The sequence below is a fragment of the Podarcis filfolensis genome (assembly GCF_964270895.1).
Source record: "Podarcis filfolensis genome assembly, chromosome: 10".
In the NCBI taxonomy this organism is placed as follows: domain Eukaryota; kingdom Metazoa; phylum Chordata; class Lepidosauria; order Squamata; family Lacertidae; genus Podarcis; species Podarcis filfolensis.
In genome coordinates, this window is record NC_139612.1 from 71,496,787 (window position 1) to 71,508,364 (window position 11,578).

Consider the following 11,578-nt stretch of genomic DNA (forward strand, 5'->3'; position numbering starts at 1 on the left):
AGGGAATGGTCTGAAGCCAAATATGGGGGAATCCATTCTCAGGCAGATCAGCTTTCCTCAGAAGAGGAGCTGGAGGGGGAGAAATGCCCCCCCTCGTTTCCAGTGGTCTCAGAAGCAGGGAGAGATGCAGACAGAGAGCAGATTAGACAGGAGTTACTTAGTTGGAGAGAATGACAACACTCAGCTGGGCCCTGAAGCCGGAAGAAGGATTTCCTCTGAGTGGAACATGTCCCGTGCTCCATACATCTAAATGGGTTCTCCCTTGTGAGACTCCCTAGATGTTTCCTAAACACTCCATTATAACTAAAGCTCTTTCTGTAATCCTTCCATTTAAACTGCTTCTCCTCTTTGAGTTTGTTGATAGTTTGTAGGGTGGCAAATATTGAAGTTCTTCCTGTGCATGAGTCTGTTGATGCAGGACTTTCACTAGGACCGAAACTCTTATCTCCTTTGCTGCCATTTATATGGTTTGTCTCTTGTGTGAGTTTGTTGATGAAAATCAAGGATTCCACTCTGCCTGCAGCCCTGTGTGAGTCCGTTGATGTGTTCTAAGTTTTCCATTATCATTAAAGCTCCTTCCACTCTCCATACATTTAAATGGTTTCTCCAATGTAAGTCTGCTGATGTTTTCTAAAATTTCCACTCCGATCGAAGACATTTCCACACTCCATAAATTTATATGGTTTTTCACCTGTGGGAGTCCATGATGTGTTCTAAGGGTTCCATTTTCACTAAAGCTCTTTCCACACTCCATACAGTTAAATGGTTTCTCCCCTGTGTGAATCCACTGGTGTTATTGAAGGTCCAAAATTCTGACTGAAACTCTTTCCGCACTCCAGGCATTTAAATGGTTTCTCCCCTGTGTGAGGCCGTTGATGTGTTCTAAGTTTTCCATTATCACTAAAGCTCTTTCCACACTCCATGCATGTAAATGTTTTCTCTCCTGTGTGAGTCTGTTGATGTTTTCTGCAGGTTCCACTATCACTAAAGCTCCTTCCGCACTCCATGCATTTAAATGTTTTCTCTCCTGTGTGAGTCCGTTGATGTTTTCTAAGGGATCCACTTTCACTAAAGCTCTTTCCGCATTCCATACATTTATATGGTTTCTCCCGTGTGAGTCCGTTGATGTATATTGACGTGTCCACTCTGACTGAAACTCTTTCCGCACTCCATACATTTATATGGTTTCTCCCCTGTGTGAGTCTGTTGATGTCTTCGGAGGGTTGCATTGAAACTGAAGCTTTTTCCACACTCCATACATTTAAATGGTTTCTCCCCTATGTGAGTCTGTTGATGTATATTGAGGTGTCCACTCCTACTGAAGCTCTTTCCACACTCCATGCATTTAAATGGTTTCTCCCCTGTGTGAATCCGCTGATGTAATTTAAGGTCTCCATTCTGACTGAAGCTCTTTCCACCCTCCACACATTTAAATGGTTTCTCCCCTGTGTGAGTCCATTGATGTCTTCTAAGTTTTCCATTATCACTAAAGCTCTTTCCACACTCCATGCATTTAAATTGTTTCTCCCCTGAGTGAGTCCGCGGATGTCTTCTAAGGGTTGTATTGAAACTGAAGCTCTTTCCGCACTCCATACTTTTAAATGGTTTCTCCCCTGTGTGTGTCCACTGATGTTTTCTAAGGGATCCACTATCACTAAAGCTCCTTCTGCACTCCATGCATTTAAATGGTTTCTCCCCTGTGTGAGTCTGTTGATGTTTTCTAAGGGATCCACTAACACTAAAGCTCTTTCCGCACTCCATACATTTATATGGTTTCTCCCCTGTGTGAGTCCGTTGATGTGTTCTAAGAGATCCACTTTCACTAAAGCTCTTTCCGCATTCGATACATTTATATGGTTTCTCCCCTGTGTGAGTCCGTTGATGTTTTCTAAGGGATGCATTATCACTAAAGCTTTTTTCGCAATCCATGCATTTAAATGGTTTCTCCCCTGTGTGAGTCTGTTGATGTCTTCTAAGGGTTTCACTATCACTAAAGCTCTTTCCGCACTCCATACATTTATATGGTTTTTCCCCTGTGTGAGTCCTTTGATGTCTTCTAAGTTTTCCATTATCACTAAAGCTCTCCCCACACTCCATGCATTTAAATGGTTTCTCCCCTGTGTGAGTCCGTTGATGTTTTCTAAGGGATCCACTATCACTAAAGCTCTTTCCACACTCCATACATTTATATGGTTTCTCCCCTGTGTGAGTCCGTTGATGTGTTCTAAGGGTTCCACTATCACTAAAGCTCTTTCCGCACTCCATACATTTAAATGGTTTCTCCCCTGTGTGAGTCCGTTGATGTTTTCTAAGAGATCCACTTTCACAAAAGCTCTTTCCGCATTCGATACATTTATATGGTTTCTCCCCTGTGTGAGTCCGTTGATGTTTTCTAAGGGATGCATTATCACTAAAGCTTTTTTCGCAATCCATGCATTTAAATGGTTTCTCCCCTGTGTGAGTCCGTTGATGTATATTGAGGTGTCCACTCTGACTGAAACTCTTTCCGCACCCCATACATTTATATGGTTTCTCCCCTGTGTGAGTCCGTTGATGTATATTGAGTTGTCCACTCTGACTGAAACTCTTTCCGCACTCCATACATTTATATGGTTTCTCCCCTGTGTGAGTCTGTTGATGTCTTCGGAGGGTTGCATTGAAACTGAAGCTCTTTCCACACTCCATGCATTTAAATGGTTTCTCCCCTGTGTGAGTCTGTTGATGTAATTTAAGGTCTCCATTCTGACTGAAGCTCTTTCCACCCTCCACACATTTAAATGGTTTCTCCCCTGTGTGAGTCCATTGATGTCTTCTAAGTTTTCCATTATCACTAAAACTCTTTCCACACTCCATGCATTTAAATGGTTTCTCCCCTGAGTGAGTCCGCGGATGTCTTCTAAGGGTTGTATTGAAACTGAAGCTCTTTCCGCACTCCATACTTTTAAATGGTTTCTCCCCTGTGTGTGTCCGCTGATGTTTTCTAAGGGATCCACTATCACTAAAGCTCCTTCTGCACTCCATGAATTTAAATGGTTTCTCCCCTGTGTGAGTCCGTTGATGTTTTCTAAGGGATCCACTAACACTAAAACTCTTCCCGCACTCCATACATTTATATGGTTTCTCCCCTGTGTGAGTCCGTTGATGTGTTCTAAGGGTTCCACTATCACTAAAGCTCTTTCCGCACTCCATACATTTAAATGGTTTCTCCCCTGTGTGAGTCTGTTGATGTTTTCTAAGAGATCCACTTTCACTAAAGCTCTTTCCGCATTCGATACATTTATATGGTTTCTCCCCTGTGTGAGTCCGTTGATGTTTTCTAAGGGATGCATTATCACTAAAGCCTTTTTCGCAATCCATGCATTTAAATGGTTTCTCCCCTGTGTGAGTCCGTTGATGTCTTCTAAGGGTTTCACTATCACTAAAGCTCTTTCCGCACTCCATACATTTAAATGGTTTTTCCCCTGTGTGAGTCCGTTGATGTCTTCTAAGTTTTCCATTATCACTAAAGCTCTCCCCACACTCCATGCATTTAAATGGTTTCTCCCCTGTGTGAGTCCGTTGATGTTTTCTAAGAGATCCACTTTCACTAAAGCTCTTTCCGCATTCCATACATTTATATGGTTTCTCCCCTGTGTGAGTCCGTTGATGTTTTCTAAGGGATCCATTATCAATAAAGCTTTTTTCGCAATCCATGCATTTAAATGGTTTCTCCCCTGTGTGAGTCCGTTGATGTATATTGAGGTGTCCACTCTTAATGAAGCGCTTTCCACACTCCATGCATTTAAATGGTTTCTCCCCTGTGTGAATCCGCTGGTGTAATTTCAGGTCTCCATTCTGACTGAAGCTCTTTTCACACTCTGTACATTTAAATTGTTTCTCCCCTGTGTATGTCCGTTGATGCATATTGAGGTGTCCACTCTGACTGAAACTTTTCCTACACTCCATAACTTTAAGTCTTTTCTCCCCTGCTGAAGGTCGTTGATGTGAACTATGTGCGCTCATTCAATGAAGCATATTCAACATTTCACACATTTTAATTTCTATTCCTAATGAAACCAAAGGTGACCCATCCCCTGGAGTTCTGACTGTCTTCTCCATCTCCTTGTTCAGAGTGGGAGGAAAGGGAATCCTGTTTGGGTTTAAAGGAAGAGAACTAAGGGAAAGAGAACACATCAAGCTCCATTAGCACCTTCTCCTATTTCAACGTCTCCTACATTCCCTCACATCCTACCCATGTTCCCAATTTTTAGGAGCTGAAGTTGGAATGTCAAATGATAGTAATTCTTGAGCAACTTTCAAAATCCTCAATCAATGTTCATAAAGCAGCTTGATTTTTTAAAGAATGATTTGCTGTCTGATCTCGTGCCTGTCTTCTGATGCAGAACTATCCTAAAATGACACTGAAAAGCAGGATATTCAAGGCAAATAGATAAACTGTACTTAGTGGAATGTGTAGTACCTTGAAAATATTGTATTGATCCACTAATGGCCTGAAGTTGTGTTATTTCTGGGGACATGAATTTGTTCCAGTTCTGTCTTAAATATCATAATCATACGATGTCATGGGGTGTTAGGGGAGCGGTAGTACCTTTGGTGGGGGAAATGTCATGCACCTTATGGGGTAATTTATCCACCATTGGTCCCCACCCTGCACTCAGCTCTCACCTGTGGCTTCCAGAAGCTGTCAGCATGCAACAGGGGCCACAATCCCAGGAACAGCTTCAACCGGCCGGCTAAACCAGTTGAGTATACCTGAAGGGTCTCAAATCCTTGGTGGGTTGGGGAATTCTGCTGCAGGTGAAGGCAGGCCCTGGTGGATGGAGAGGATGAGAACAACAGTGAATCCCACAGTCAAGAAGGCAGATTCTGCCCATTCTGCAGAGGAAAGTGAGGGCAGATGGGGATCATCAACCAGGGAAGGGAGGTCCTCGAGAAGGAAAACTCTGGACGTAATACTTTGGTACACTCCCTCACTTCCTATTGAGTTATCTTCAGGAGAAGAAAATGCTATGGAGAAAAACCTACAGAAATCCAGAGTGGAGTCTCTAAGGCGGTTGGATGGTGCCCTGCACACCTCCTTCCAGCCACTCCTGCAGCCAAGCTGGTGCCTAACGTACTCCTCGGCTTTCCTTGGGATCATATAAGCCAGGCTGAGAAGGGGGGTCTTGTTGTCTAGGCAGCCCTGAACCCCGAAACACACTGCCCAGGCAGTGCTGCTAATACAGCAGTTTCAGGCAGAGAGATGAGCTCAGACCTGTGTATCAAAATCTCTCCAATGTGGAATATGTAAAAAAGAAGTGCTGTTTATATCATACATCAATTAAAAACTAGTCAGAATATTTGTCTTTTGAAGAAAAGACCACCAAGTATCGTATGGCCCCTTGAAAGCTAATGAAAGTCTTGTGCCTGGAGCTTTTGGGGGTGCAGGACCAGAAAAGCTTCTGCCACCATTATCCTTCCAATCGGGATTCAGGCCTCATCATGGAACTGAAACTACCCTGGTTGCTGTCACTGATGATCTCCGATGGTCTAGAGGCTGAGAGGAAAAGCTGTTTCCTGGTTCTGCTGGATCTCTCAGCGGCTTTGGAGACCTTTGACCATGGTATCCTTCTGGACCCTCTAGGGGAGCTGGCAGCCCTGCTTTGTAGCGGTTCCCGTCCTTCCTTCTGGGCCATGTCCAGAACTTGGTGTTGGGGGATGAAGGTTCAGACCCTTGGGTGCTCCCTTGTAGGAGCAACAGGGTTGCCATAAACAATAATCCCACCCACAAACTCTCATTCACACAAAGTCTGTCAATTTGGGGGGGAGGGTGTCAGACACCTCGTCTGTGCTAATACTGGCAGTCTTTGGCCTGTATGTAGAGCATGTAGAGCCTCCAGCCACAGGCACTGTCTATCATGAAAATGGGTCCTTTGACTGGGCAGATTCATGCAATGGCTATTATTGGATGCTGATGGGTTTTATCTCACCTTGTCAGTCACTCTGACATTGCCTTCGAAGTTTAAGAGGATCAGAAATGCTTTTGAGGTGCGCTTTCTATATCAATCCTGAGATCAATTAAATAGGTTCTGCACCCCTGTTTCTGATGACAGGTGTACATTATCCTCAGCCTCAATGAACCAGGCAGTGGAAGAGACACTTAAAAGATGGAAGCCTGAGAGAGAGGGAAAGGTTTCTGGCTGCTTCCTGGGGGGGATTGCGGAAAGAAAGAGCCACTTCTAAGAAGCCCCCCCCCCGCCCACTTTCTCTCGGGATTTTCCTGTCCTCTCCAGGTTGGACTTGGCAAAACCGCTGTATCTACCATTAATTTGATTTTGATTTTGAATTGAATTGATTTTAGAATGCATTTTAATTAACTGATTGTGATTATATGTAAACTGTGTTACTTTGATTGTTGTTAGCTACTCTGAGCCCAGCTTCGGCTGGGAAGGGCGGGATATAAATTATTATTATTATTATTATTATTATTATTATTATTATTATGGACAGGTCAGGGGCTTATGGGGTGGGAATTGGGTGGAGCTTGCAGGAAGGAAGGTGTGTCTTGTTAACGGAGAAATCTGAGGGCTCCCTTGGACAAAAAACAAGGACACCAGCCAGGAATACCAGAGCAAAACAGCAGCCAGTAGGCTTGGTCTTTATTGAAGACTGTCGTGACAGGACTCCCACCTGCCACCAAGTGGAACAAGATGGAAGCCCCAAACAAAAGAGAACCCAAACTCTTATTAGCTGCTGATGCCAATGTTACACCCCCCCCAAACTACATCATGTTTACATCATGAAAGGGGAGGTCTGGTGGCAGTAATCTGAGCATCCTGGACCCTGCCCCATAGTTCTCCTTGCCCTCCACCAAACACCCATCAAGTGTAACAAAAGAGATATTTACATTTCCCTGCTAGGAGCAGAAGTGCGAGATGAGGGGGGGGATGGGGGGAGTGCAAAAAAACATGACCACCATGCAGCCTGACTTATCCCCCCCCCCCAACAAGAAAGGAAATGGCAGAAATGCGGCCTGTTGTTTAAAACGGCGTCAGCAGAATTAAAAGCTGCCGAGTGGCCTATGTCTGGGGTCGCACACCACCATTCATGGCCAGTGGAGCCCACGGCCATGCTCCCCCACGCCTGCAAAAAGGAAACAGCTGAAATGTGGTCTACAGCTGGAGGGTGGCGAATGGCGGCCTCGGGGGAGCCATCCCCCCCCCACCGCTACAAAAACAAGAAGGCCACCCCCGCGGCCTAGCTGGCCCCCCGCCCAGAAAGAATAGCCACAAAATTGCACCCTAACTTGGCGGAGGGGCCATGTCCCTTCCAATCAGGCCAGAACTTACCTTAATCCGGCTGCCAGGACACACTCCTGAGGATCCTGATCCTGGAAGGAAGAAAACCAAAAGGGGCTTGGACAAAGGGGTCGGCCTCTTTTCTTTGGCCTTTGCCCCACCCCCGACTGGCCATCCATTGTCCTCCCTGACCTGTTTCCCAGCCAAGTTAATCCCACCCTTTTGTCTTCATCTGGGTTTGTTATTTTTGTCATGGCTACCTGTCTGGCACTCAGGTATCAGGATGCCAGGGATTATCACTCAGGCAGAGGGGCTGCTGAGTATATGAGCTCACATGCATATATGAATTTCTGAAGTTACCCCAGTGAGCCAGTACATAGAGACATTTATCAGTGACTTCTTACATTTGGTATTGTGCAACAAAGGCCCTTTGAATAGATAGGAAGAAACTGGGATGATTGTGGGGACAAATCACAAAAGTCACAAAAGTGATGGTGCTGATTTTGGTGGTGGGCTGCATGTGCATGATATCTGCTGGAGGGGCAACCCCCTCCCCAACCTATACATACATTCCTGCATTCCTGCAACAGTCTGGGCAGGGCAGGGGCCTATGGGGTGGGAAGAGTATAGAGATTGCAGGAAGGAAGGGGTGGGGGGACACGACCCCCCACTTTCCAGGGATCCCTCTCTGGTCACCTTGAAGGGGTGGCTGATTCCTGGGTGGGAGGGAGAAGCCAAGGCGCCCCCTCCAGAGATTCCCTGCAGGCCCCACCACGGAGACGTCTCCCCAAAGACTGGTCTTCCTAGCTCTCCCCCCCCCAATTGCTGCCCTTCCCTGCCCCAGGCATACGCCCCCTCCCCACTTCCTCGACTCCCTCCCTCTGTCCCAGAGTCTCCCCTGCACCCAGAGGCCCCCCTTGGCGTCGCTCACCCCACGCCCTGCGCCCCCCGTCTCTCCGTCCGGAGGGGCCCCCCAAGACGAGCAGGGGAGGACAGGGGGGTCTCTATCCAGGCGTCCCTCACGTCATGGCTCACCTATCTCGGCGCAGAACCCACAGAGTCCCAGGGATGCCTGCGCGGGGAAATTGGGCGAGAGGGCTTCGTGGGATCCCCTGGGTGGGCTTCCTAAGGGTCCAAGGAAAACCTCCTTCGCAGCACGCGTGCAGGGATCCAGATCCACAACAGGCGCTTGGGGGAGCTGGCGGGGACTCTGGATCCTTCTCTCGCCTCCCCCCCCCCCGCGACCCCTTTACCTCTTAGTCCTCGCTCGCGATTCTCCTTTCCTTTCCTGCAACATCCACGTGGGTGGGGGGGATTTACCTGCCGCCCCTCCTCCCCTTTCCGAAAGCGCGCGCCCCTAGAGCTACGGCGCAAAGCAGCAATCCGGAGCAGAAGCTCCACTTCCGGGAGAAGCAGGCAGTTTGGGAGGGGGGCTCTCCCCCCCCCCACATTCCCGGAGCAGGAGCCGGATGGCGAGGAGGAGGAGCAACATATTGGGGAGGGGATTTGGGGTTTGCGGAGGCGGGGTGTGGGAAGGATGTGCCGGGAGGGGTGGAATTTGGGGGGCGGGGAGGAGAGGAAGGTTTCCCCCTCCCCTCTTCCTTCTGTGAATCAGGAGAGTGGGGGAGGGGCTGATCCCAGCAATCCAACTGCAAAGTGGGGTGCCCCCCCCACAATGTTTATATTGCAGAATCCTTCCCTCCCCCACCCCACGCCACGAGCTTAGATCCATCCGTGTTTTAGGTATTGCTGCTGTTAAATCCAGGAAGTGGGGAGGGGCAGTCAAGACAGAAATCCGTCGGGATGGTGGGTTGAATCCTGATACTTTCCAAGGCGAAGCTCAGGAAAGCCTTGCAGCTAGGGGGATGTGTGAATACTATTGTGGTGCTTTGGGGAGGAGGGTAGTTAAAAGGTGTGGGAAAGTGGGGTTGTGGTGGAGCGATGAACCCCAAAGGACTGAGAATTCACTGTGAACAGGACTGGCCCACCCAAGCCTCACCCCCTTGCCTAAAAGCCTGACACCCCGCAATGTGACAGGATTGTGACTCCTGCCCGCAGCAAGCAAAATACCCCCATTCCTTGAAATGAAGGGAGCCCTGGGCTGTGGCTCTGTGTGTGTGTCTCAGGCAAAGGGGGGGGGGCTGCTCTGTGTGTTTTGCTAGTAGTTAAAATGCACATTTTTGAGGGGAAAGCTTTCTTTTTCTGTGCTTTGCATTGAGACTTGTGTTTCCAGCTCAGCCAGGAGAGCTGGGGCTGGAGGGCCAGCTGTGTGTTTGTGTGTGTGTGTGTGAGAGAGAGAGAGAGAGAGAGAGAGAGAGAGAGAGAGGAAAACACCCCCACACCCAGCAACAACAGGCTCCCAGCTCTGTGTGTGTCTATGTATTTTATTGTCTCTATCTCGGCCAAGAGGGGCTGAGGCTGAGAGGAAAGAGGAGTTTTCTCACTTTGTGTTTTGCTTGAAGGCTCCTCTCCGACTGAGGGCTGGGGGCTGCAGAGATCGGGCTCATTCCCCCCTTGGCACAACTGCGAGTTCTCTGCCCAGGACTGACGGGCAGCCGAGGGCGGCATTTATTTATGAGTCTTTTTTCTTTCTATAGTCTCTTTTCAAGGTACTACTGTATTTTATCTGCAACATGTTGGAAGGGCAGGGAGTCCCTTTTGTGTAACAACTTAAGCAGGAGGGCATAAGGGGGGGTCACACTCGCAGGAGGAACGGACTCCGTTACAAGGCATGGTGAATAATTTTGGCAAATTCAATTGCAAATATGGTGGAGCGATGAACCCCAAACGACTGAGAACTCCTTGAGAATACCCCCCCATGAGCCCCAGTGAGACCTGGACCTAACCAACCAGGTCTTTTGAAGCGTGACAAAACACCCTGGTTGTTTGGAGCAGTTTGCATACACAGACTCCTGTGTAGCGGTCCTGAGAGAGAGCCCTACGTGGCTACAGAAGTTGAAAGGACAGTATTGTACCTCTCTGATGGTGCAGTGGGCACTGAAGGAGGCAAAAGTAATCAAACCCCAAAAGAAAGAGCACTTTTCCAGAGGAGAGGTGAAAACGAAATAATCAATGTGGCCCCCAATGGTTCCCACTGTTATGGAATGGGGGGGGCATACAAACAGAGGTTTACTCCCGAGTAAACCACATAGGTCCATATAGTGAAAGCCATGGTTTTCCCAGTAGTGATGTATGGAAGTGAAAGCTGGACCATCAAGAAGGCTGATCGCCGAAGAATGGATGCTTTTGAATTATGGTGCTGGAGGAGACTCTTGAGAGTCCCATGGACTGCAAGAAGATCCAACCTATCCATTCTTAAGGAAATCAGCCCTGAGTGCTCACTGGAAGGACAGATCCTGAAGCTGAGGCTCCAAAACTTTGGCCACCTCATGAGAAGAGAAGACTCCCTGGAAAAGACCCTGATGTTGGGAAAAATTGAGGGCACAAGAAGAAGGGGACGACAGAGGACGAGGTGGTTGGACAGTGTTCTCGAAGCTACAAACATGAATCTGACCAAACTGCGGGAGGCAGTGGAAGACAGGAGTGCCTGGCGTGCTCTGGTCCATGGGGTCACGAAGAGTCGGACACAACTAAAGGACTAAACAACAACAACAAACCACATAGGGTCAGAGGCAATGACCTCAAGGTAACCCCGCTATACAAGGGCTCCCCTCGTCCTTTCACAACGTTGCACCAAGCACCACACAAAACCCCAACACCCCAAGAATAAAGCACCATTTGTGACCGCGTATCCCGGTGCTATATACAGGCAAGCAGTATGAACGAACAATGTATTTTATGAATGGACAATTTATTTGCATGAGGATGCGTCCTGACCAATCAAATCTAGCCCTTCAGCCAATCCCAGCAATGCTATGGCTCTGCAGGAGCTGCTCAGCGCAGCTATCTTCCATGATTCAACGAGCGCTGACAAGGTGACAACAGGTCCTGCTGAGAGAACAATGGACTAAGTTCATCGAAACCTCATTACCTTGTGATCCACTCATAAAACTGGATCCAATGTATCGAGGCCAAGTCAAGTCATTTCCAAACCCACTGTCTGTATTGTGAATAGCCAAAAACGCTTAGAAATTCATAGAAAATCACTGGTTTCAACAATTCTCTTCATTCCACCACCAATTTGCGTCATTGGCTAAGGGCTTGGAAACCACTCTGTCCCCGCCATAATCCCTCAAGCGGGAGGGTAGGAAGGTACTCATAGGTGTCAATCGCTGGGCAAAAGCTCTCCTCTGGACTTGCCCAGGTGCCAGACTATGCAAACCAAAGTTCTATTCTTTTGC

At 47.9% G+C, this 11,578-nt stretch overlaps 1 protein-coding gene across 1 annotated transcript; it reads right to left on the reverse strand.

Annotated features, from left to right (window-relative positions):
* Positions 1–593: 593 nt before the first annotated feature.
* Positions 594–7,474, reverse strand: LOC310744082 (uncharacterized protein; the record flags this gene model as incomplete). Its single annotated transcript, XM_083574824.1, has 4 exons — positions 7,329–7,474; positions 4,666–5,992; positions 1,596–4,129; positions 594–691 (listed from the first exon to the last, which is right to left on the reverse strand). The coding sequence occupies exons 3-4, from the start codon at positions 4,000–4,002 to the stop codon at positions 594–596; spliced, it is 2,505 nt and encodes an 834-aa protein (XP_083430950.1). The 5' UTR covers positions 4,003–4,129; positions 4,666–5,992; positions 7,329–7,474.
* Positions 7,475–11,578: the final 4,104 nt, after the last annotated feature.